Source organism: Stigmatopora nigra, chromosome 21, assembly GCF_051989575.1.
Source record: "Stigmatopora nigra isolate UIUO_SnigA chromosome 21, RoL_Snig_1.1, whole genome shotgun sequence".
Taxonomy (NCBI): Eukaryota; Metazoa; Chordata; class Actinopteri; order Syngnathiformes; family Syngnathidae; genus Stigmatopora; species Stigmatopora nigra.
Window position 1 is genome coordinate 9,701,294 of NC_135528.1, and position 24,668 is coordinate 9,725,961.

A 24,668-nucleotide genomic window follows, 5' to 3' on the forward strand; every position below is an offset into this window, starting at 1 on the left:
TTCATCTTCTACATGATGTCTAGGCCGACTTCCACTTGCCACGCTGCGTTGCTAAAATGTCGCCGGCTGGAAACAAACGCCGACGGCGTCATAACTGGTGACAACTTTCTTTCTTTCTCTTCCTAAACTTATGTCCTTCTTAACCGTTTGAACATCAAGTGGAGGCAATGACCGCGTCGAATTACACCCTGAAGGTCAACAGAGACCTGTTGGACCCCAACTTTGAGAGTTATCGGTTATCTCTGGACGCCATCCCCACGTACAACGTTGAGCTGGACGCCGGTGAGCATATTGTTAGCACGATTTCTTCACAAGACACAATTAGCATTTCCTAATGAAGAAAAAAAACGACAAAAAAAAAAAAAAAACACCACCAACCACAATGACATCACAATACTTGTATTTATGTTATGAAATACCTTTTGATAAAAACGCAGTACTACCATTACTGGCAAAACCAGTTGAAAACACAACAAATCCGGAGCACTCTGTTGTTTGTCTTTTTCCGTTTGGATTGTTGACTCAAACTTGTTGTTATTATCAAATCGGGCAATTTCTTTAGTCCCCTCGTCCACATTTTGGGCTACACAGGCCACAATATTCATATTTACTCCATAAGTGAGGCCTACTTAACCCCAGATAGTAATGTGATGTCCACATAAGTGGACGCCTGGTCTTCATTATTATTTGTTATGTTTATGAAATGATCTATATTCTATATAGGGTTATTACAAGTAAGTTGACAGTATTTTTCAACTGATAGGGATGAGATTATCAAACCTATTGAGGTTTCTGGGATTCATGGCGTGAAGCTGAACTAATTGGCCCGACGCCACTATGAAACCTCTAATCAAAGCTATTAGGGGACGTCAAAGTGGCTCATCACCAAAATTGCTGTCTTTGTCTCGCCAGCGAGCAGAGGCGCTCTCTTTGCCATCCAACGCCGCCGCCACCGCCGCCTTTTGTAATCGTCCCCCCCCCTCATTGGGCTAATTCAAACAAAAGCAAAAGAAAAAGGAGCTAAAAAGTGGTCTCACTTGGACCTTTCTTATATCCGTTTTTGTACGCAGCCGTGGAGGAGGTGACCTTGAAGGATTCTCAGTACACGCTGGAACACATGCGTGCCTATGGCATGTACAATTACCTCCACTTGGACCCCTGGTACGAAGACAGCGTCTTGTTTGTGGACTGCAAAGGGCGAGTGCTCAGTCTCACCGTCACGCTGGTAAGCAAGGAAGGAAGCAAGGAAGGATGGGGGCTCCGTAGAGGCTTCCTTTTTCTTCCCTGTCTCTGACTCAAAAGTAACACGTTGACATTTTCATCCCTCACTGTTTTCCCATGAAGCTTTTAAGAGCAACCGTGGGGAGAATATCATATGTATATATATAATATCTCAAAACCAACTCAATGGAGAGGTGTTCTGTTAATGGTGCCTGCATTTGTCGATGTCGCCGTGGCAGACGCGCGAGGCCGGCGGCGGCGGCCTTGGGTCTCCCGAGGCCCGTCGCCACGGCAACAGGAAGGACACGGCCGCCTTTGGCTGGGCGGCCGCCGCTCTCCAAAAGTGTGAAAAGACTGGAGTGGCCCTCGAGCAAACGTTTCTTTGGCCAATTCATTGAGCTGCCACTCGTTAGCTTTCGTTTGTATTTCTTTATCAGGATTTTTCTCCCGCCACTTCTCAGCCTTCCTCTCTTCTCTCGCAGGACACGGCGCTGGGCAAGCCGAGGGAGGTGTTCCGCCTGGAGGCCCACGGCCGGCCGCGCGGGGACGCCGTGTGCCCCTCCCTCAGCCTGACCTCGGCCAGCTGGGCCGCCCTCTCCGACGGCGCCGGGCTACTCTACCTTCTCTGCACCAGCCAGCGGGGAGCCGGCACCTACGGGAAGTGGGAGGTGGGTGTCGCGGCTCCATCCAATAGACGCTCGCTCGGGAGTCCAATTGAAAAGGGCCGCGCGATCGGACGTCCGTCGGCGATAAAGGGAACCGCCGTCCGTGGAAAAGGGCCGCGCGATTGGCGATCTGGGGCCTCCTCGGAGCCGCCGTCCATCCACCAATGTCTGAGGCTCGCCTCTGTCCGCACAGCCCCTGTTCACGGAGGACCTGAAAGAACCCTTCGTGGTCCTCCACAGCGTGGCCCACGTCCGGGAGGAGGCCTTGACTCTGGAAGTCCTGCTGCTGCGCGTGGTCAAGGACCCTCAAGAAACGGCGGGGAGCGGCTACTCGGTGACGCTGGAGTGGCTCACGGTGGCCAACGTGGCGCCGCAAGGTAAGGCTGGGGGGGGGGGGGGGGGGGTGGTTTGGGAGCTTCCACCACCACTTTGTATTTTACCGCCTCTGACCGTTTCTTTCTCGACTGTGATTTTTCTTCTCCGCAGGCGTGGAGAAAAATTACCAAGTCAAGAAGAGGCGGCTCCTCCGAGGAAAGACCACGCCGCATTACGCCGCCATCACGCCGCGGGGCGACGGCCTGATGGTGGCGTCGGAGAGGCCTTTCGTCTTCACGCACGTGGACGGCGAGCCCCTGGACCGGCCGCGGGCGGAGCGGCCACCCCCCGAGGTGGAGAAGGCAGGTGGGTCGGCGGGTGGGTCGGCGTTAAGTTTGCCGCTGGTCCATCGGCGACAGTCCCACCACAGTGGCGCGAGGGAGGGGAACCTTTAGCCCGAGGCCAGAGGGTGGGAGAAAACAAAAAAAAAAAGCTGCTCTTGAAACGGATGGGGCCTTTTTTTCCCCTCTCAATTGGATTGCGCTGTGCTATCGTCGCCCTCATCTCAACGGCCAAATAGCCTTTGGGGCTGGCCGGCACACGTGTGTGTGTGTGTGTGTGTGTGTGTGCGTGCGCGTACACGCCAGATCTCAACCGCCACTACTTTTTCTTGTTTTTCTTCTTTTGGACGGCTGCACAAAAACACACGTCAACCTGGCTCGCAAATGGAAAAAAAATAACAGATTTACCCCCCCACCCCCCCACCCACCCCCAGATCCCGTCTACTCCTGGCACCAGACGGCGGAGGACGTCACGGTTACCGTGCGCCTGCCCCGGGGCGCGAGCCCGGACGCCGTCCACTTCCGGCTGACGGCCGACGACGTCAGCGCCGGCGTGCGGGGATCGGCGCCCCTGCTGGAGGGCCGCCTGTACGCCTCGGTGGACCCCGAGGCCTCCGCCTGGGTGCTGCGGGAGGACGACGGGTACGCCCCCGGCCGACTTTGGGCCTTGATGGGGCGGGCCGTCCTCTGACCCCCGTGCGTGGCCCTCTCTTCAGCCTGGAGGTGAGCCTGCGGAAACGGACGGCGGGGCCCTCGTGGCCCGAGCTGCTGGCGGACCGGCGTCGGGGGGGGCCTCCGACGGGCGACCGGCACCAAGGGCTCGGCCACCCGACTTCCGAAGAAGACACGGTGAGGAAAAAAGAAAGAAATCAATCAATCTAGCTAGCGAGCGGCTCGATCAAACGGTCGCCCTGCTCTCCCCGCCGGCCGGCCGGCCGGCAGAGCGACGATCCGGACCCGGACAAGCCGCCCTGCAACTCCCAGGAGCTGGAGGAGTGCGACGTCTACCCCGAGGAGACCTCCAGCCTGGTGCACTTTGACGGACAGTCCCTCCGGCCCACTCGCGTGGTGAGTGAGACGGACGGACGGCCGGCCCAACGCCATTTGCCCTGGGGAGAGCCTTGAAAAAGCATTGAGGCTTTTTTTTTTTTTTGGTGCCACGGCAGGTGAACCTGGGCAGCCATCAATTCCTGTTCAGCGTGAGGGCGGAGCCGGAGCGGATGCCGTGCCTGTGCCTGCGCCACGACGTGGACGCGCTGCTGTGGCAGCCTCGCCCCGACCGCCCCGCCGACATGTGGGAGCACGTGGCCACCTTCAACGCCCTGGGTGAGAGCGTCATTGGGTATCGGGCCCGCTCAAATGTAGTCCTTTAGTTTTTGTCCCCCCGACTAACGGCGGCGGCGGCGGCGGCCTTCTCCGATAGGCTACGTCCAGGCCTCCAAGCGGGACAAGAAGTTCTCCACGTGCGCCCCCAACTTTTCCTACGCCTCGCTGTGCGAGTGCCTGCGGCGCGCCTTCATCTACCGGCAGCCCTCGCCGGTGGACGGGGCGCTCTTCAACCGGAAGCAGGGGCGGCAGGTGAGGGAGGTGGCCCAGCAGCAGGTGGCCAACCTGGACTCTGAGGGTGCCGTGCTGGGCTTGGGGGCCAGCGACCAGAGGATCTTTGCCCTCACCTCCGGCAACCTCTTTGTGCTCAAGGTTAACAACAAATAGCCCCACCACCGCCGTCGTCAATCCTTTTGGGACATTTTGCCCGTGAAAAAGAGCCCATTAAAAAAGAATCCCCAAGCTCACCATTGCCTTGCCTGGTCTCAGCGCCGCCATTGAATTGGGGCCATTGGCCATAGGAGAGGTGGCGCCCTTCGAAAAGCCGCCTAGCCGCCGCCGCCTCCCGAAGTGGGCCGCGCGCGCGCGCGCGTGTCGTCCCGATCTATCAATAAGTGAGAAGCCACTTTGACGAGCGCCTTTATTGGCCGGCCTTTCCATTAAATAGGACACGGTGGACTTGGCACGACGAGCCGCAGGAGAAGATGCTTTTTTTTCGCCAGGAAAACACCTCACCGGCACAAAAGCCTATTTTGGCACGGAGCGGCTTGGGTGACGCACGCCGTCTCACCCGCCGTCTCCGCGCTGAAATGTGGCGCTTGGACCGCTTCAATTAGCGGCGCCTTCATTAGTATATCTGGTCAATGGGGACGCACGCGGTTGCTAAGAGACCGAGCAATGTTTTTTTTTTTTTTCTTTACTGCACGGGGAGGCCAACGCCAGAATACAAATTGCAAATAGTGGATTTCACGTTCACAATACAAATGCATTCATTTGTGAAGTTGCCATTGAATGTCTTGCCATTTCTGCGCTCAGGCTGGAAAACCACTTGATATCTTTTGGCCGTCTGACGGCGCCCTTTCCGACAAGGCCCCTCTCTGGACGGACGGACGCCCGTTCCGAGCTGTCACTTTTGACGTGAGCGGCCCCCCGGCGTGCCGTTTGTCAGGCGTCAATCTTCCTCAAAGATGCATTGCCTTCAGCAGAGTCCATTTTGAAGGCAAGCCGGCTTCCCCTACGGTCGCCATCAAAAGCCCGTCCGTCCAATTCCCCGAGCCTTATCGAGCCGCATTTTGACAGTCACGGAAGGTGTCGAATTGAAGGGGGCCGTTCCATCCCGGGTTTTTACCACTTTTTGCCCACACGGCGTGAACCACCCGCAGATCGGCACGCCAACCGCCCTCCCCCCCCACCACCACCTCGTCAAGCCTCCGTCTCCAAGTGGGCCTCGCCGCAGGAGGACGGCGGCGAGGACCCGGCAAAGACGGCCCGGCCCTCCGTCAGGAGCTCCTCGGTGACCGTGGTCTCCTCCATGTCGACGGCGAAACGCTCGGCGCTCTCGCCCACCGAGGACTCTTTGACGGCACAGTAGCTGGGCGGCGCGGCGTTGCCGCCGCCGCCGCGGGCCGGCCGGTTGGACCTCCCGCAGCGGCAGATCTTGAGGAAGGCGGCGCGGAACTTCTGCGACATGGCGTTGTAGATGAGCGGGTTGATGGCGCTGTTCAGGTACACGCACGCGCGACAAAAGAGCAGGAACCAGTCGTTCATGAAGGGGCGCTCCAGGAAGGAGTTGACCACCACCAGGGTGCGGTATGGCATCCACAACACGGCGAAGAGGACCACCACCACCGCCAGCATTTTGGTCACCTGTTATCACACACACACACATTGTCAACGGATTGCAAACGGACCGTCGATACCACCGGGGTTGCCCGCACGGTCTCCCCACCTGTCTCCGCGAGGCGGCGGTAGAGCCGGAGCCCCCGCGGCCGCAGGGGCGGGCCTCCCCCGCCGGCCGCCCCTCCTTGGGCCGGGAGGGCGGCGGGTTGACAAAGAGGATGCGAGCGATGAGTCCGTAGAGGACGGCGCTGAGCAGCAACGGCGTGGCGAAGAAGAGCGCAAAGTCCAAGAAGTAGACGGGCAGGTAGAAGTTCCTGGACACCCGATAGCCGCACGCCGTCACCGTGGCGCCGTGGGCGTTCACCGACACCTGCAGGTCGGCCAGGTAGAGCCACATGACGCAGTAGGCCGAGGTCAGCGTCCAGAGCAGCGCCACGATCTTCTTGGCCCGCGACGGCGTGCACAGGAACTGCGCCCTGATGGGGTGGCAGATGGCGATGTACCTCTCCACGGTGAAGGCGGCGATGGAGCAGGACGAGGCGTTGATGCCCAGGTACTGCAGGTAGGTGATGCACGGGCACCCCCAGCGGCCGAAGGGCCAGGAGCCCGCCGCCCCGTCGGCCGCCGCCGGCAGGCCCGCCGCCGTCAGCACGGTCAGGTCGGCGGCGGCCAGGCTGGCCAGGTAGCAGTTGGTGGGCGTGCGCATGTGCTTGGCGCTCAACACCACCAGCAGCACCATGGCGTTGCCCGCCAGGCCCGCCGCGCAAATCAGCAGCAGGATTGCCGTGCTGATCACCCGGTACTGCGGGCTGGGGGCGTTCCACGCCTCCGTCGTCTGGTTGCTCGAGTTGTCCATTTGGGCTGGGCTGGGGAAACTGGGCAAGTAGGTGGGCGGCTGTACGTCTGGCCGGGTGAGAGGGCGCCTCTCAGGCAAGCTCTCTCTCTCCCTCCCTCCTACTCCATTATCTTGACCTCTCGATCTTTTGTCCGTCGGAGCCGCGCGTCAAAGTCCGCCTTCTGACCAAGTGAAGGCTTCGGTGAGGATGCGTCAAAGTCCGCTCAGCTCAGCCAGCCAGCCAGCCAGCCAGCCAGCCACCTCCTTCTCCTCCTCCTTCTCCGCCGCTCGGCTCCTTCTGACTGACGGAGGAAAGAACGAGCGGATGCTTTTCTCTTCGAGTCCTGTTACGCACAAGGCGTGACGTCATGTGTCCACGCGCGTGCCCTCTCTCCCATTGGCCATCCGTGGGCTCCAGCTTCTTGTTCTTGGCGACAGCACCCTCCGCGCGCATGTAAGTGGGCACTTTTGGCATCGCCGTTATTTCCCCGAAACAATTGGAGCCGGTCAACACATGATTACTTTTGACGAGCTTCATTTCTTTTTATAGGCAAATCAGTCCAAGCAGATGTGGTCCTGCCTGGCTCGTTTTGCACCGTGGGCAGCCAGGTAAGCCGCTCGGTCATTTCTTTCACGTATCACTCCTTTTGTCATTCCTTTTGAGCATTTTTCAATCAAGTTGCCGGCAGCAAGCGAGGGAGGGAGGCAGAAGAGCAACAGTTGTTGTTTTTGAACAAGGAGGCGTGTGGCCAGCGAGTGCGTAGGCGTTGGAAAAGAAGAAGAAACAGAAAAAAAAGCAACACTTTAGTCATCTGTGGGTACTGTTAGGTCTGAGTTTTTTTTTTTTTTTACATATTTAACAATATTCATTGTCAAAGAGGCGGAACATAAAATGGGTACCAGGAGTGAACTTAAATATGTCACTTTCCTGGACTTTTTGTCCATTTAGTATATCATGAAATACCACCGAAATAAATGAAATAGCCACATTGAAACCCTGTATCACTGTTGAAAATAATGTAATCTTTCACATAAGCCACTTGAAATTCCCAATGGAATAGAAAAAGACATTAGTATGGAAAATCTTGTTACGGTCGAATGTTGGGAGGGGGGGGGGGGGGGGGGCATAGTGACGTCGTCACCCCATCATTTGTTCTCCGCTCAGTGTGTCAATAAAGATTCTCTTTTCAAGGCAGCCAAGATGGCGGAGTACGATCTCACGACCAAGATAGCACATTTTCTCGACCGGCATTTGGTTTTTCCCCTTTTGGAATTTCTTTCCGTGAAAGGGGTACGTCCATTTCCGTGTCGGATAACCTTTTAGATCGCCACAGATATTTGTGTACGGGATTTTTCCACTGAAACGTGCGTTTATGGGCGGCGTTGATCAGGGCCGATGTTAGCCCGCAATCACGTTGGCTTGCCAGCTGGCCGAGTTGAAGTTCTTAAATTTCATTTTTATTAATCGTTAGATAAACATACCATCATATTTCCGTGCACTACGACAACAACTAAACGCTGTGAGAAAAGTGGTACAGTCTGATGACGAGTGTCTGGTGGCCTTCTCTCTTTAGCATTCTTAGCTTAGCTTGAAATGTGTGTTTTGGGAGTAGCTAGTAGCCCCATGTTCAAGACAAAATACAAAGAATATTCTCTCGCTGAATTACAAGAGTGTTGCTTTAGACCGCTTAAGATGTTAACCCAAAATGTTTTTTTTCTTATTGTGCTTATTTTTTTCCACCTAATATACAGTCAGTATTTGTAGGACGACAGACTCGTATATTTGAATAACGAATGTACTGTTTTCACGATGCACTTTTTAAAATGTAGCCATTTCTTCTTCTTCTTGGCAACAGATTTACAATGAAAAGGAGCTTTTTCAAGGCAAGCTGGACCTCCTCAGTGACACCAACATGGTGGATTTCACCATGGACGTGTACAGAAAACTTTATCCCGACAAAGAGATCCCACATTGTAAGTCGACGCCGTGGTCTTGACAAATGTTATTCTTTGATAGCCAAGTAGCCAATCTCCCCAATTGTACGTTTTTGGAGGCTCATCTCTGCCCGCTCGACTGTGAACGTAGTAGTCTATTTTTTTTTTTTTAATGAAATGGAAATGCAAATGTGATGTTCTAATACGTTTCCCGTTACAGCTCTGAAGGAGAAGCGAGGCACGGTGCTGGCACAGCTCAAGCAGCTCCAGTCGGAGACGGCACCCATCGTGAAAATGTTCCAGGACGAAGAGACCACCAAGCAGATGCAGTCCACCAGGTGCCCGTGGCAAAAACGCATAGAAAGCCAGTGTCCGTCCGGTATTAGCCATTGACCTTCCACTTGTGCTACTTTTGACAGAGACGGAAGGCTGCTCTTTGATTATCTGTCTGAGAAACACAATGTGAGTAAGAAGTTGTCAACTTCTGTGTGTTTTCCTCCAATGGCTTGTGTTGTCCTTGGTTAGCCTTGACCTATAATTGCTTGCGTGTTGTGTTGCTATCTACATATTGTTCTGACTGGTTTAGTTCCGCCAAGAGTACTTGGACACGGTGTACAGATATGCCAAATTCCAGTACGAGTGTGGAAACTACTCTGGGGCTTCAGAGTACCTCTACGTCTTTCGTGTCCTGGTAAGAAAAGCAAAGTGTGCCGCTGTCTCTTTAAAAAAAAAAAAGAAAGGAAAAAGTTACCTTTTTATTTCCACAGGGTGTTTCAACTTTTTAACAATGTGCTCGTTGTCCAAGGTTCCATCGACTGACAGGAATGCTTTGAGTTCTCTGTGGGGCAGACTGGCATCTGCCATCCTGATGCAGAACTGGGACCACTCCATGGAGGACCTGACGCGACTGAGGGAGACCATCGACAACAACGTAAGGAAAAAGTCGGCCGGATTGTCTTTGTGTTTTGCTCCCAGACTTTAAGACAAATGTTTGTCCCCCCCCCCCCCCCCCTTCCCCCAGACGGTGAGCTCTCCTCTCCAGTCGCTCCAGCAGAGGACCTGGCTCATTCACTGGTCCCTCTTTGTGTTCTTCAATCACCCCAAAGGCCGGGACAACATCATTGAACTCTTCCTGTACCAGCCTCAGTGAGTCTCATAAATGTCTATGGGCCACGGGGTGGGGGTGGCTTGCATCCATTTCTTCACCTAGATTATATCTGAACATGTCCACGTGTGGTCATTGGCTGCCATGGACGGCCATAGCCATGGACTCCGTCTCACACGCAATGGATTATTGGAGCTGGATTAATCGTTGTCGATAGCGGCCAACCGAGTCGAGTTGTGGGGAAATGCCGACGGGTGGATGAAGCGGCTCTCTTTTGAACCACCTTGCAGGTACTTAAACGCCATCCAGACCATGTGCCCGCACATTCTGCGCTACCTCACCACCGCCGTCATCACCAACAAGGACGTTCGCAAGCGGCGACAAGTGCTCAAGGACTTGGTGAAGGTCATTCAGCAGGTAAGTTGTGCTTTTGGAAAATATGTAGCCGTGCGCCGCCGCCGCCTTTCACAAAGACTGACTATTATTCATTCCCCTTTGCTTAGGAGTCGTACACCTACAAAGACCCCATCACAGAGTTTGTGGAGTGCCTCTACGTTAACTTTGACTTTGACAGCGCCCAGAAAAAGCTGAGGGAGTGCGAGTCGGTGAGAGGCCGTAACCCCCCCCACCTCCCCCCCCCTTTTTCTTTTTCTTCAACCGGGGGGCGAAATCCGCTTGACACCCGGCCACCTCTGGCTTCAGGTCCTGGTCAACGACTTCTTCCTGGTGGCTTGTCTGGAGGACTTCATTGAGAACGCTCGCCTCTTCATCTTTGAGACCTTCTGCCGCATCCATCAGTGCATCAGCATCAAGTGCGTGGGGAGAGGGGAGAAGGGGGGGGGGGGGGGGGGGGGGGGGGTGTCTTGGTGCCAAGTCACCGTCATTGATGGAGCGGGCTCTCCCATCTGTCCGTGTGCGCGTAGAATGCTGGCCGACAAGCTCAACATGCCGCCCGAAGAGGCGGAGAGGTGGATCGTCAACCTCATTCGTAACGCTCGATTGGATGCCAAGATCGACTCCAAGCTGGTGAGCCCCACCGGCGAGCCGGCGGGGGAGGACCGGCCTCCGCGAGCTCCTGGCTGACCCGGCCGGCTTCTCTCGCAGGGTCACGTGGTGATGGGCAACAACGCCGTGTCGCCTTACCAGCAAGTCATCGAGAAGACAAAGAGCTTGTCCTTCCGCAGCCAAATGCTGGCCATGAACATCGAGAAGAAGGCGGCTCACACCAACAGGAACGAGGTACTTTTTGCTCTCTGACGTCCAAAGGGGGCTGGAAATAGTTTGTTAGGGAAAAAAGTCCCACGGATAGCCATGATGGCCTTCTTTTAATTGTTAGACCATTATCTGTGAAAAACGCCTGCCTGTCATTGCTCATCTTTGGTCGCCATCCACTGCGCTTTTACTCCATTTTGTCTCATTTCCACAGACACCAAACTGGGCGGGTCAAGATGGCGGCTTCTAATAAAACACACACATAGAAAGAAGAGGACACGAGGGCCCCCTGGAGAATACAAGCGCCACTTGTTGCTACGTGGCCCTCCACCCAGATGCCCATCCGTCATTCCAGCTGGCTGCTTGAATAATGGCTTTCACATATGACCTTTTATTACTCTGGATGAATTGTTGTTTCTTTTTAGGTCAAATATTCTGGAATCGGTGTATCTGCGAAAAAGCATTTTCAAACAACATTAAAAGTTTGGCCTCATTTGGAAAACCAGTTTTGATGTTCTTTGACTCTCCATGGAGCGTCGTCTCAATGATGGATTGCACTTTTTGTTTTGTTTTTTCACCACTAGGCGTCGCTGTTGGACCGAGTTATCGGCCCCGGTGTTTGGTTCTCGGTCTCTTAAACGAACTGTTATTTTCCATTCGGATTCAAAGTAATGGCAAGTGTTAAGCTGTAATTATCCGTACTTTGTCGCCACACCTTTTCAAGAAGGGCCACCTTTTCTGCCCTCGCTGGGCAAACCGGTAAATACCGAGAGAATGAAACGAAAAAAGCTGCCGTGCAACCTGTCAATTGCATATTTTCTGTCACTGACTGGGTGGCTTTGTCTTCCTCAGGTGCATTTGTCTGTTTTTGAGCGACTTGAGAGGCGGTTCTCCGGAGAATCGCTCGCCTCGCGGAGGGAGGGTTCCAGAGAGTCAAGGCTCGAGAGCAAGGCGCCTCCTTCTCAATTCCTCTTCTTCCTCGAGTTGACGTGGCGGGCCCGGCCGACCCCACAGTCCATCGGGGGCCGCTACTGGTGCCAATCGTCGCTTTTCCCTCTTCTCGGGGGTGACTTGGTGGGTGCTTTCATTCATGGATGCGACGGAGGCGGATCCGGCCGCCCTTGGCCTTCTGTGGATGGTGGCGCTGGTGCTGGCGACGCCGCTGGTGTGGTTGTTCACCCTCTGCTGCCACACGTGGAAGCGCGTCGGCGGTTCCTCTTCGGCTGGCATGGAGCGTTACCTGGAAGGTAGGGGGAGCCTCCCACCCCGTGATAGACTTGGGCTGAATTGGAGTGCTGCTAGTTTAGTTTCTGATATTATATTGGTGGATGGGATATTTAAGTAGTTGCTTTTAATAGCAAAAAAAAAAAACATGCAACCGTTTTGGATGTGCTGTGATATTCATCGCCAATGGAATACCTCCGCCTGGGTGCAGTAAAGGTAGTAAATGTGAGCTTTTATCACGCCTCTTTCTGCCCTTGTAAACAAACAGTGATGGTGAAAGTTCCCTCATCCAAAGCCCCGCTTCAGGTGAGCCCCCACCAGACTTGCCACGCTCCCTTTGGGGGTCCGTCCCTGCCCCCTCAAAAACTCGCAGCCCAAACGAATCACCTTTTCATTTCAGAGAAGGAAAAAAGCCAAAAAAAAGCAAGGCCAGCCGATGAAAGGGATGGCGCCGGAGAAGGCAAAGGATGGCAAAATGGCCTCGGGGGGCCAGAGCCTGACGGTGAAGGACGGGGCCCTGGTCCCCAAAGGACCCAAGGCGCTCCATGGCGTAAAGGACGAGGTGGTCAGCAGCAGCAGGAGGAGGAGGAGGAGACGGCGAGCACCAAAGGTGAGCTCTTCTAGCATTGCACCCGCCCCAATATTTGCGCCAAAGTCCTCGTGAGAATGACTTTCAGACCGCTGCCCCTATAGGCATCTAATAAAGTCATTTTAGGAGGGGAAAAAAGTTCATTTTTCGCATGAAAGTGTGTTTGTAGATATGTACATTATTATAGGAAACATTGGACGATGTTAGTTTTCGGGCTGGGACGGCACACGATCCCAAACCCCCCCCCCCCCCCTCCCTGTCCCAACGAGCCTCCGCGGCGCGCATGCGCAACTCTCTCTCCTCGTGCCGCTTATGCTGCTGCGGAGAGAATCGGAGGAAGACGCGTCGCTCCCTCCAAGTGTGACATCAACACCTGCATGCGGCGCTTGTTAACGCACTGTTTGCGTGGGCCCCCCTTCGCCACGACCCCCTTCCACGCCACCGCCGGCATGTCCAGCGTGAGTAGCCCAAAGCGGACAAAATGACGGTTTGCCAGGGTCGGCGGGCGTCATTCGGTCGATGGGTTGGTCCGCGGTTGTTTGTTTGTTTGTTTGTTTGTTTGTTTGCATGTGGGTCCAGACCCGCCTCGTTAACGGCCTTATTTACTACGCGCTAGAAATATGTGTATATATATGATGTAGATATATTTTTGAAAAAAAGTATCAAGGCGAAAGTTAACGGCAAAGGCCGTTAATGTTTCTCCCTGCAAGTTGGCTAAAATGACTGACGCAGTCCTCTTCATTAGGCACACCTGCGCAAGCGAGCATCGTTGACGTCTTATGTGCGACTTTCTCTTCAACCGAGGCACCGTGTTTCATTGCATGCGTCAAAGCAACAATAACAGGACATCAATCAGTGCTTGTTCAGCATCTAGCTATGCCTTTTTCCTGCTATCCATTGCAGGATTCATGTTTTTTTTTTAATTATTAAATCAATCGTCAGTTCGACTTGACTCACAAAAACCAGACCACAATGCACCTGTGACATTACGTATATTAATTAGCAGCTACTTTGGCAACAGTGATATTGAATGAGTGACCATCATGACTTTTAAGAAGACAGACAGCATGTCACTTCAAATGTTCCCAATAGCTCACTTCATTGGAACGGTAAGCATGAAGGAAGTTGTCATCGAACACTCTACTTGTGTCCAATATCATGCTGTGTGGGGAGGGTTTTTTTTTCTTCTTTTGATACTCCTGTCGGCTGGCCATCCAATCAGAAGATTTGCGATGCTGCGGGCAGTCGGGAGGCGGCGGCGGGCGGGTGTGCGAGCTTGGCTCGCCATGACTCGGCAGAGTCCACCAGTTGATTCACGAAAAAATTAAGATACATATATAAAACGCAAAGCTTATTTCAAAAAAAGGATGATTTTTTTTGGGGGGGGGGGCTGACCACATGTAAGCACATTTACCAATGCATTCCTGACCCGCAGGTGACGGAGGAGGTGCTGGAGCAGCCCAAAAGGAGGCCCCTGGTCCGGGCGGTGTCGGACGACAGCGCCGGCGAGGCGCCGCCCCCGGGTGGCCGTCACCCCTGGCCGGGCGACACGCTGCCCTGGAACCTGCCCAAGCATCAGCGCATCAAGCGCTCCAAGTCGGCCTCCTGCGACGTGCTGGACCCCGCCGAGCGCGCCGTGGTCCGTATTGCAGGTAGGAAGGACTTTTTCCTCTTTTTGGATACCCACAAAGCCACCTGCCATCCTTTATCCAGCCCGAATGCAATAGAATGTACACGCCCCAAACAATGGTCGCTTCATTAAGTCCAAAAGTCATAACTAGCGTCTCATTTGTTTGCGTTGCTACGGTTATCCACGGCTCGTTTGCCGGAATTATCCACTTATCGTCGGGCACCTGCTATGAAATAACACTCTTTCTTGGTCTTCCCGTCTTAAATGGATTGATCGGGATGGTGGTGGGGTACTGCGGTGCCTGAGGGGGGGGGGGGGGGTGCTAATTACTGTTTCAAGATCCCCGTGATATATTAACCCCCATCCCGTCGTGACCTTTGACTGCATTGGCGTGCAATATAGCCAGGAGCTCTGTGCCTTTAAGAGGAGGGTCACTGTGGGTGGGAGGGGGCAGATAAAGTCCGGGCTCAGCCTGGGTCAGGCCGGGCCGGGCCAGGGAGATTCTACTTCTCCCGCTTTGACTTGTTGTCGCTGCGACATGAACGCCAGCGAGGCGGTGGCCAGCGCCATGGCCAGCGCCATGGCCAGCGTGAGACCCCTAGAAGGGGGCCCGCCGGCGCTCCCCCCGGGCCAACTTTCGCCCCAGGAGCAGGACTACGTGCGGGCCTACGAGAACGTCAGGGAAAAGTATAAAGGTAACCGACGGGAAGGCGCACGTAGGAGGCCGGCCCTTTCGCCCGCCGGCGGCGCACGTGTCCGGTGCGCCGTGCCACACCTCCGTGGCCGGCCACGCTTTGGCCTGGAAAATGCAATGTTTGGCTGTCGGATTGTGACCCCGGGAAAGCCCGTGGTAGTACTTGGACCAGATGCGTAGAGTTTGTTTGGAGCTAGATGCTGTGCCGCTGGTAGTTCCCTTGCCAGAGAAGTCTAGAGATTGAGTGTCTTCTTCCTCCAATCCCGAGCCTGAGATTCAGCGACAGCTGACTTCAAATAGACAGCCTCCCCCCCCCCCATCAGATCCTAAAAACAGTCGTATGGGTGGAAGCCACCGAAAGGTGAAACCGTGTCTGTACATTTCTTTGTGCGTAAAGTTCTCCTTCGGCTTACTTTTTTAAAAAAATGCATTATCGGGATGTTTTATGACACTATATGACACTTTTATTTTGTTGTATGAAATACTTCTTTCCCCTTAAGGATCAATGATGATATTGAAATGATGTTAAAAATATACCAGTGACCATTTCTTTTTTGAATGATTGCGCTGTGGGTCACTAATGAAGAAAAGGGGAAATATTTGCGCACCCCGAACCTCCCTCCCTCCCTCCCTCTCGCCCGCTCTCTCTCTCTCTCTCGCGCTCTCGCTCATCCCCACAACAATGTGGCTAAGGCCAACGGCGCAGGCACGCCACTGCCAATCGGAGCGTCCGGTCTTCCGGCTCAACTTTTCCCCACTAACCACCCCGACGGCCATCGAGCCGCCACCGGCCTTTAATGAGCACCAAACTTTCCCTTCTGCTTTTGGTGGGAGGCTCCAATGAGGTGCCGAGTACCTTCTCCTCATTGGTGGCCCGCCACCTGGCCGCAGCATCTCCTCGCCGCGCGTGACGCCGGACGGTCCGAGCGGCCGGGCTTTCTTTCCCGGGCGGCCCGTCCGAAGCCATGTTAACGGGCAGACGAGCTTTACAAAATTGGCCCCTACAAAAATGGGAATAAAGCGTTCAGTTGAGTCACAGACTAGGAGTAGAGTGCTTTTTTTTCATTCCCCGAATGGGTGGTCGGCCCTCGCCGTAAAATTATTTAAAGCTACGGTGACGTATCTCCGCATGGATGTATACGACAGGAAGGGACGTTGGCGTCAGAACGGAAGAGTAATGTTGTGGAGCGAGCGCATTGGCCGCTCTCCGCCAGATGAAAAGCCCCGGTCGGTGCAGCAAACGCTGAGTCACTTGCGGCCGAGGGAGGGAAGGGGGGAGAGAGAGAAAAAAAAAGAAAAGAAAAAAAAAAAAAACCTCCCCCGAGCAGGTTGCCCTCTGTGAGGGAGGAGGGGAGGATGCACCACCGTGTCAGGGTGGGGCCACAGAACGCTAGCTCGCCCTTTTTTTTTCATAGAGATTGTGTGCGAGGCTGGAGGGGGTCAACAAAAACTAAGCGGTCAACAACTCGGGGGAGCCACAGAGCAAGCGCCAGTCAGTCAGTCAGTCGGGCGGGCGGGCAGGCCATAGGATAGATAGGCTGCAGCCCACGTCATGGATCCGCTCAGGTCCATCCAGCACGAGATCAGCTCTCTTAAAGGTACTCGCGTCTCCATCCCAAAGTCCTTTTTTTCTCGTCCCGCGCGACTCGGCTTTTCTTCGGCGTCTCGTCAAAGTGCCGAGTGAAGTGGAAGGGCTGCGCTTGGGGTTAGGCGGCGGTGCGCACCCCACCCATGGCCAGCCCTCTTCCCTTTTCATGGGATGCGACTTTGAGGAGTGGATGAGGAGCAAGTGTAGATTGCGCCACATGTCAAATGTTTGAGCGGGCGGGCGGTCGCATGCGTAGGCGTAGGCGTGCGTGCGTGCGTGATCACCAGCGAGCGCTACAAAGCGGACGTCCTACTAACTACTTGCGGCCAGGCTAACCCCTTAACACCACGCTTTCCTGTTCAATGACATGCTAGCTAACTTGCGGCATAACTTAGCCATGAAAGTAGAGCACTCACTTTGTTATTGACAAATGGAGTCACCTGTTTAAAAGCCAGCTCACTAAAGAGGATTGGGAAATTCCTTCCTTTTGAGAGAGAGAGAGAGAGAGAGAGAGAGAGAGAGAGAGAGAGAGAGAGAGAGAGAGAAAGAGAGAGAGCTTTTGGAATCCAGCATGAAAAAACTCCTTGCTTTCATGTGGCCTTTGTAAAAAACGAAAAAAATCAAGTTCTCAAGTTGACGGGCAGAAGTCAAATGCATTTCTTCCCAGCGGCTCCAAGAATGAGCCAGACGACCTTGGCCTACTCCCGGAGCCAAAGATCGCCATCTTATTTTGCGGCTTTACCCCGTCTCCATCTGGGTGGGAAATAGCAAAAACTTTTCCATTCTCCATGGCCATTTCAACGTAACTTCAAGACGTGTAAAAGCCCCCTCCACCCCCGTCATAGGTAGAAAGTTTGTAGCGAGCGTACGCACGCACGCACGCATGGTTGAAAGTGCCAAGAGTGGCATACAGTCTGACAACTGACATTTGTAACTGACTGATTGATGACTTGACTGTCAAAGTATAGCCCGTCTACGTCGTCACGTGGTTAAAATGTATTTTCCGGGCGCGCCGGGGGAGTCTTCGCGTGGCGTCTTTGATTGATCTTGCCGTGCGTCCTGCCTGAAGGCACCGTGCGTGCATATTATGGAGGGCCATAATAGCCAGCTTGCTGCTGCTGCTGCTGCTGCTATGGCGCATTTCTTCCTACAGGGGGCGGTCGTGCTACTGGGGGAATATTTCTTCCTACCATCCGGCCTGCAGTGTGCTAATTGTTTTGATGTTGTCGACAAATGACTCCGTCTTGACTCGCCGTCGCACGTGAGGCGCACAGAGAAATGGCTGGGCATGGTGGCTCTTTTGGATGGATTGAATGAAAAAGTGCAGCCTTTTGACATTGGCTCAAACCCTTTTTGTGTCAGAGCCCCGTCTCACGTCTTTCAATAGGAAGGAGTAGGAATTTTCAAAAGTCACACATTATAGACTCGGTAAATGTGGCAGTGGCGCGGGCAGGCCGCCTCGCGTTTTCCAGCTGGCAGGGAGGCTGAAAGAGAGAGGGCGCCTCATGTGGCAACGGCGGTGGCAACGGCGGTGGCAACGGCGGTGGCCCGGCTCCTGAGAGCATCTGTTGCCGCTTATCTGTCATACCACATTTTGGCCAGAAGGGGTGCTAGGGAATCATTTGCCCCCAGGTCTTCTTTTGTTATCTTAATTGTAGACCCGGCGGACTTGTTTGCTCTTTATTAAATGAGTTGATAATAATAAGTGAATCTGATTCAATTCTTTTGGATTGGAGGTGGTGGGGGTCTTGGAGTGGCTCCAAATCACTTGGCTTTTTTTTTGCTAGAATATTTGGGAGTCATTTGTGGGATCACTTAGACTTTTGATACTTTTCTACAAAGCAATTGTACTGGTCTTATCCATGGCTAAATTGAATGTTTTCTCGTTGTGGCGGTAACAAAAGGGGAAGCGGCTACAAGCATTAGCCGGCCGAGCATCACGTCCTGTTGTAAAGTGTTGAGCCAGGAGACGAAAAATGAAGTGAATCACGCGGGCGGAGAGGGCGCAGCTCATATTTTTTTTGTCTTTTTTTCCCCTTCTTCTTTTTTTTTTTACGACCTCCACAGAGGCCTCTTTGTCAGAGTACTTTTCCGTCCTTTGTGCAAGTTTTTTTCTTCTTTTCCTGCTACACATGGAAGCCATCCAGCCGGGCCAAGCAGCACGCATGAGATGCTCTTTCCACTAAGCTCACAGCGTTTGCTCGTTGCCCAAGCTTTTGCTGTTTTTTTTTTTATTTTTGGAAGCCGTTATTTTCCCTAGCGCCCTCCTCTCACGCTCTCCCAAACCTCCCTCCTTTCCTCCCTCCCTGCCATACCCTACCAGGCCTCCCTCACTCCCTCCCTCCCTCCCTCCCTCCCTCCCTCCCTCCCTCCCTCCATCCCTCCCTCCATCCCTCCCTCCAATCCATCCGCCTCCGCCTCCCCATTGGGTTGTGATTAGAAGACATAATGTGGAGAGGTCAGGTCTGAGGAGGACGAGGAGGATTTTTGTCCAAAAGTGGCGAGCGCGCAAGAAGGCAGGATGGATTTGTGCTGCTGCGTTTGTCCCAGATCTCCTGGCGGTATGTTCTTCTTTTGCTCCTCTTTTGCTTCCTTCATGTCAACTCTTTGGCCTGAAAAACATGCTCCTCGCTCGGCCACCGGCCTTTGGGGATACCGAGCGTCTGTCTGTCTATCCGTCCGCCCGTATGTACGTCGCACGTGTGGGAGCCGTCGCCGACTCCTCCCTCGGGGAGCGGCCAGGGGGCGGGAATTCCACACATCTGTCGTGCTGCCCCTGAAAACTTTTGCTCCACATTTGGGACAAGTATTTTTTTTTTTTGTCCTTTAAAAAAAGTATTTTTCTAACCGTTGTCGACCACTGATTCCTTCAGTTGTCATCAGTTGAACTTCTCTCCACGGGGATTCTAACTTTGGCCAGAGAGGTTGGCAACCAATCACGGGGCATTTCCAAGCCCGAAACAAAATGAATGGCGCCATATCTTAGCATGTCCATAGCAACTAAGTCCCTATGACTTTGTCATTTGCAAAATGCGATTTCCATTAGAGACGGCTCACTGGGGCCGACCATCTTGGGCCCGTTGGTTGTCTTATTTGTTTCCCCGTCGCCGTAGCGACTGGCCCCAAAGGCGATAAGGGAGCCGCCGTACCCTGGCAAACACTTGAACTATTTTGCGCCGCGTCTTTGGTCTGGTCATTGCGACGGCGTCCTCTGGCCGGGCAACGCCTCCCTGCTTCCGCCAATGGATATTGGCCGTGCCCACGCCCCCTTCTCCGTCCGTCTCTTTGAAGATGGCCCTTGTCGAGAGCCGGGATAATGGGCTCTTGTCTTGGCCGTGAAGGAAGCAAAGAGTCATCTTCACATGATGACTGCGGCGGCTCCACGGGGCTTTGGAAACTTTCAGACCTGCCCATCTCTCTCTCTCTCTCTCTCTCTTTTTATTACAAGTCCATGTTTTATTAAGGGCCCGCTTGGGCCCGGCCGGAGTGGAGGGATGACTTGACATGGCAAAATTTCCCAATGCTTTTGGGCAGAGAGAAGGTTTTCCCCGAATGATAATGACGTGGATGACTTGCTGTGTGTTTGACTGGAGTCCGATGGACATGTGGACTCCTTGTGAGTCTCTGACCAAAACAACCTAGCTCTCTTGTCTGCTATCATTGTGGGGAAGAGGAGGTATAGAGTTAAGTGTGAGGGAGGGAGTGAGTTAGGGAGGTAGGGAGGGAGGGACGTTGAAGTAGCAGGCAAGCACGCTCCTCTTTCCACTCTCTCTCTCTCTCTTTGAAAAGGTAGCGTGGACTTGGCTGCGACTTGCAAACTGCCCGGATGGCACCACACCCCTAAAACCCGCCCCCTCCCTCCCTCCCTCCCTCCCTCCTCACCTGTCTGTCTGTGGCCCCGCCCCGAGAAACCGGTCCCCCCCCCCCCCCCCCCCTCCGGTCCAAAGCCCCGCGGTGTCCGCAGTTGTAAGGCAGACCCGATGCCGGCCAGCCCCCCAGGAAATGTCTTCCCCTCGCTGGTGGCGGCGGGCCACCTGTTGACCTTGCTGTTGCTTTGGCGCCGCCGGTCGCGCCGCAAGCGAGGTAAGCGCCGTGGCGCAAACTTTTTCTTTTCCCCGCTCGGCCAACGCTGGCCGGCTCCGTCCTCGACGGCGTCCTTCCCCGCGCTCTGGGATCTAGTCTGCCGTTACTTGCACGCCCCCCCTCTTCTCTCCCCCCCCCCCTGTCTTTCCGCGACTGTGTTTCCTGTGGAATGACGGCGCCGGAGTTAACCCCACGAATGCCGCGCGGGAGGCGGGGCCCCCGGTTTTGCATTTCTCGGCAACCTTCCCATTTGGGCGTGTTGACGTGACAACAAAGGTGTGCCTAGCCAAATGTCTGCCGTTGGAGTTTTTTTGGACGATCCACATTTTTATCTCGAGCTTTTTTTGAATCCATTCCAATCCCTTTTATCTCGGAAAAGGAAACCAAAGGCCTTTAGTTCTTTGGCATTTGATTGGAAAGCATCGCCACGGGTTGCTGGCTCGCTCGCTTGCTCGCTCGCTTGCTTGCGTGTCACGACGGCGGTTGCTTCCGTATCCCAACCTTTGCTTCTCGGAAGGAAGCTGTCCAGACTGTAAAATGAGGTGCAAATATTAAAGCTCCGTGTCAACACTCTGCCCGTTTGCACTGGACAAAGCGTCACGTTACAGCCGGCGGCCATCTTGCTCTCGCCTGTGAATTTGATAGCGCTGGATAATGATTACTAAGATTTGCGTACGTGTGTGTGTGTCCTCTCGAGTCCAAGGTGCCTTGGACTTAGAGGGCACTTTTTGGAAGAAAACAAACAAACAAACAAACTGGCAAAAAGTTGACACTGGCGCTTGTCGTATCTTGGAAGCCACGAGGGAAAAAAAACAAAGCATTCTTCGTGGCCAAGTTAAAAAAAAGGATTGGTGTCGGCCGTGGAGCCGCACCCAAAAGCGCCGCTCCGTCGGTGGCTGCCTCTGCGTTTTGCTTTGGATAATGACAGACTGGATGGAGTGGCACGCTTTTTTTTTTTTTTTTGCCGCACCCAAAAAGAACAATGTTCCTTTGTTGACGGGTTACCACGAAGAAAAAAAAAAATCATATCGAAAGCAGCTCTGCGGAATGAGACAGGAAGCGTGCCATTTTGGTGGGGCTGGCATAGGAAACCGTGGCGGCGCTGACTCATCTTTTCCACCACGAGACAGCGGTTTCTGTGAAATCCGGCTAGGCTCGGATTTCAGCAAAGATTTGCTCCCTTTTTTTTTAGGGCCGGCCCCCCATCTAAAAAGTAGATAGATAGGCCCAGCTTTGGCTTTTCCCGTTGACTGCGAGGTCTAAAACAAAGTTTGACAACAATAGTTGAAATAGGGTGCCAGCCGGTCCCCCGCGACTTATTTAGAATGCGCAGCTGTCGCAAACATGGCCGCCGGAGCCTAAATGTATCGCATGACCCCACTGACCTTGACAAAATACCAAATCTTCTTTACATTGAAGATAACTTCATCTGAATGAGCATTTGATTGGCAAGATTTAGAATTGATCATTCTCCTATGTATTGTTACTTTACTGCACTTTTCGACTTAAACTTTTGCTTTGACTTTGCTTCTTTGATAGTTGTCTTGGTTTTTTTTTAAGAGGAAACCAGTGGAATGACACTTATTTCGGATTCTGGGAAAAGTGCTCTGGCTTTCATTGGACTTCTGGGTGGGTGGGTTATGCAAGTACTAGGCGTTTCAAAAGAGACAAACAAAAAAGTGGGTGGGTGTTTGGAAAATAGCCGGCGGCGGTGGCGGCGGCAGCGGCGCGTGCGCATTGCACAAGTGGACATTTTTACGCGCGGCCGTTGAACGCATGGACGGGAGGGGGTTGGACTTGAGTGCAGTGCAATTGGAAACCCAGCGCACTTTATTTTCTTCTCCTCCCCTTCCTTCACGGAGTTCGCGTAGAGACAAAAGGCAGTCGCGGCGGCAAAACACACTCCGGCGGGGGCTTTGCCGGCGGCGGCGGCGCCCACGTCGACATGGAAGTGGTGAAATCCACCCTGACGTACCGCACCGTGGATTTGATCCACGAGATGACTCGCGAGCGAATGGGAGCGTACCTCTACCGCCGCATGTGCTGCATAGGTAGGACTGTGCCGGAGGGGGGGGGGGGGGGGGGCGTTGGGGGCGTGTCCAGCCACATGACGGCCGGGGCCAGCCTATCCTCCCATTCTGGGATGGATTCGGGATGTCCGGGGACCGACTAATTGAGGGCTTGTTGTTGCTTCCAATTGAAGTCAAATGTTAAATGTAATGGCGTCTTTTGCTTTTAGTAGTGAGGCTAACCAACCTGTCTGCTCACTTTAAAATGTTTAACCAGTGTGCTTGAGCTCTTTTGAAGGCACTCTTCTTTGGGCGCATTTTTCTCTCTTTTTTGAAATCAATGTTCTATTTGTCGTTCAGCCTGACCAGGCGGGAAAAACTGAGCCATCGCTGCCTGGAATGAATGTTAGGCACGGAGATGTCATTTGCGTTCACATGCACTTTTATTGTTAAATCTCTCTCTCTCTCTCTCTCTCTCTCTAAGCTGCTTGCGGTTGCCTGTTTTTGGCCCGTCAGACCACTGTTTTCACTGTATTACCATGACTACCACCCAAACCCGACTGTCCGTGCCCCGCCCCTTTCTCCTCCAGGCCGCAGGCATGTCGTGGCAAGGGATGTCCGCTAGAGGGAGATGAGGTGTTGATGGATGGATGGATGGTGTAGTGCAGTGGTCTCCAAACTATTCCACGGGCACTTTTTTTTTTCACTAATCTGGTGTCCTACACGTCGGGGCGTGGAAGTACTTCGGAAGGGCGTCTCGCTTTCCTCCGGGCAGTTTTTTTTCCCCGTTCTTTTCTTTTTTTTTTGCGCGCGCGTGGGGAAGAAAAAGCCAGCGCGGGGAGGGAGTGACAAGAGGCAAGAGGCTGAGGTTGAGGCCAGCGCAGCGGGAGGCACTCGCGCACTCGCACACTCGCTTTCGAGTCGTCGTCGTCGTCCTCTTCTGGCCGAGCATTTTTAGCATGGAGCCCAAATCGGCGGCGTCCTCCTCCCATAGTTTGTCCGGCGATAACGTTTCCACGGCGGAAGGCTCGCCGTACCGCGCCAAACTGCGGCCCACGGACAGCAGAAAAGGTAGAGCCGTGCGGGGAAGGCAAAACAATTGGCCTGTTTATGATGATGATGATGATGATATCGTTGTGGCCTTTGAGCAGGCGCCTCCCCTTTGTCTGTCACCAACTTGCAGGACAACTCAACTCAACTATTTTGTCTTCATTTGGCGTTCAAATCTGGCACTTTTGCTATGTTAATGTACGGCCTTTCTATCTTTATATGGAGGAAAAGAATAGTTTTACAAATGTAGTTTTGCGGGATACATACGGGATGAATCAAGTTATCCATGACAAAAGCCAAATGTTCAAAAAATGCCGAAATTGAATGATAGCGAAAAAGAATGCTATCGTGCAAAGTCCCGCAAATGTATTTCCATTCACATTCCTGATTGATCATAAAGCGCACTGTGCATTGATTTCCATTCAGGCCATTTTGACCGGTAGAAGAAATCAGCCTTTAGTACCAAAAATGGCTTTTAACCAGAAAGAAGAGAGGGACGCTGCGCTCGCTCATCAGAGGAATGTCTGTCATGCTGATAACGCCATCTTCCACATTTCTCGGCGGAAGGGGGAATGTATGCGCGGGATCAAACATGTCGTGATGTGCGCCGTGACAGCTGTTATTTCACTCTCTCTCTCTCTCTCTTTTTGTTATAAAACATGTTGATTCCAATCAATTCATCATCCAATTGGCATTTAGTATCTATCTGACTCCTGGTGATTCCAATGTTAGATCAGCACGCTTCTCTTTTAAAATGTTTAATGTTTTTTTTTAATTCCCCCCCCTCTGCAGATGAACGCGACCGAGTTCAGAAGAAGACCTTCACCAAATGGGTCAACAAGCACTTAGTCAAGGTAACACACACACACACACACACACACTTGGTCTCCAGATGGTGGCCAATGTTCCGTGAGCGCAATGCGTGTCTCTCTCTCTCTCTTTCTGTGTGTGTCATGGGGAACAACCATTTTGCCCTTTCTTTGATGTCTGGCCAACGTGTCATTAAA

General features: G+C 53.5%; 4 protein-coding genes across 19 annotated transcripts in view; 3 read left to right on the forward strand and 1 right to left on the reverse strand.

Annotated features, from left to right (window-relative positions):
* Window positions 1-23: 23 nt before the first annotated feature.
* Window positions 24-4,868, forward strand: nudcd1 (NudC domain containing 1). The gene is made up of 10 exons (XM_077743088.1): window positions 24-282; window positions 1,071-1,225; window positions 1,704-1,889; window positions 2,080-2,263; window positions 2,373-2,567; window positions 2,977-3,184; window positions 3,259-3,391; window positions 3,485-3,610; window positions 3,709-3,868; window positions 3,966-4,868. The coding sequence occupies exons 1-10, from the start codon at window positions 168-170 to the stop codon at window positions 4,253-4,255; spliced, it is 1,752 nt and encodes a 583-aa protein (XP_077599214.1). The 5' UTR covers window positions 24-167; the 3' UTR covers window positions 4,256-4,868.
* LOC144214580 (thyrotropin-releasing hormone receptor-like) lies at window positions 4,125-7,190 on the reverse strand. The gene is made up of 2 exons (XM_077743100.1): window positions 5,817-7,190; window positions 4,125-5,734 (listed from the first exon to the last, which is right to left on the reverse strand). Exons 1-2 carry the CDS (start codon window positions 6,561-6,563, stop codon window positions 5,291-5,293), a joined length of 1,191 nt encoding a protein of 396 aa, XP_077599226.1. The 5' UTR covers window positions 6,564-7,190; the 3' UTR covers window positions 4,125-5,290.
* Window positions 6,533-11,296, forward strand: eif3eb (eukaryotic translation initiation factor 3, subunit E, b). 2 transcript variants are annotated; one of them, XM_077743093.1, is made up of 14 exons: window positions 6,533-6,996; window positions 7,093-7,151; window positions 8,399-8,516; window positions 8,698-8,815; window positions 8,897-8,939; window positions 9,064-9,168; window positions 9,283-9,408; window positions 9,499-9,623; window positions 9,873-9,999; window positions 10,086-10,187; window positions 10,285-10,394; window positions 10,506-10,608; window positions 10,687-10,821; window positions 11,009-11,296. In XM_077743093.1, exons 3-14 carry the CDS (start codon window positions 8,456-8,458, stop codon window positions 11,042-11,044), a joined length of 1,191 nt encoding a protein of 396 aa, XP_077599219.1. In that variant the 5' UTR covers window positions 6,533-6,996; window positions 7,093-7,151; window positions 8,399-8,455; the 3' UTR covers window positions 11,045-11,296. The 2 variants fall into 2 exon arrangements, with proteins under 2 accessions (XP_077599219.1, XP_077599218.1); XM_077743092.1 differs by lacking the exons at window positions 6,533-6,996; window positions 7,093-7,151 and adding an exon at window positions 7,680-7,833.
* Window positions 11,297-11,709: 413 nt separating this feature from the next.
* The window catches only part of LOC144214570 (plectin-like), a 32,100-nt gene continuing 19,141 nt past the window's right edge, over window positions 11,710-24,668 (forward strand). For 4 of the 15 annotated variants that reach the window (XM_077743064.1, XM_077743065.1, XM_077743066.1 and 1 more), the window contains exons 1-5: window positions 11,710-12,041; window positions 12,287-12,324; window positions 12,419-12,628; window positions 14,043-14,259; window positions 24,454-24,515. In XM_077743064.1, the coding sequence (XP_077599190.1) occupies window positions 11,885-12,041; window positions 12,287-12,324; window positions 12,419-12,628; window positions 14,043-14,259; window positions 24,454-24,515 (684 nt within the window). In that variant the 5' untranslated portion in view covers window positions 11,710-11,884. Of the gene's footprint in view, window positions 12,042-12,286; window positions 12,325-12,418; window positions 12,629-12,933; window positions 13,066-14,042; window positions 14,260-14,748; window positions 14,933-16,370; window positions 16,530-18,975; window positions 19,081-20,476; window positions 20,603-22,406; window positions 22,654-23,504; window positions 23,683-24,453; window positions 24,516-24,668 lie in introns of those variants that run through there. The other 11 variants (XM_077743070.1, XM_077743074.1, XM_077743069.1 and 8 more) reach the window with 10 other exon arrangements.

Bases quoted from the DNA above. Each gene is read 5' to 3' on its own strand.
- nudcd1 (XM_077743088.1), top strand. From the start codon at position 168: ATGACCGCGTCGAATTACACCCTGAAGGTCAACAGAGACCTGTTGGAC. The intron at 2,264-2,372 runs GTAAGGCTGGGG...TCTTCTCCGCAG, and splicing joins GGCCAACGTGGCGCCGCAAG to GCGTGGAGAAAAATTACCAA. The intron at 3,611-3,708 runs GTGAGTGAGACG...GTGCCACGGCAG, and splicing joins CCCTCCGGCCCACTCGCGTG to GTGAACCTGGGCAGCCATCA.
- LOC144214580 (XM_077743100.1), bottom strand. From the start codon at position 6,563: ATGGACAACTCGAGCAACCAGACGACGGAGGCGTGGAACGCCCCCAGC. The intron at 5,735-5,816 runs GTGGGGAGACCG...GTGTGATAACAG, and splicing joins CCGCCGCCTCGCGGAGACAG to GTGACCAAAATGCTGGCGGT.
- eif3eb (XM_077743092.1), top strand. From the start codon at position 7,744: ATGGCGGAGTACGATCTCACGACCAAGATAGCACATTTTCTCGACCGG. The intron at 8,940-9,063 runs GTGAGTAAGAAG...TGACTGGTTTAG, and splicing joins ATCTGTCTGAGAAACACAAT to TTCCGCCAAGAGTACTTGGA. The intron at 9,409-9,498 runs GTAAGGAAAAAG...CCCTTCCCCCAG, and splicing joins GGGAGACCATCGACAACAAC to ACGGTGAGCTCTCCTCTCCA.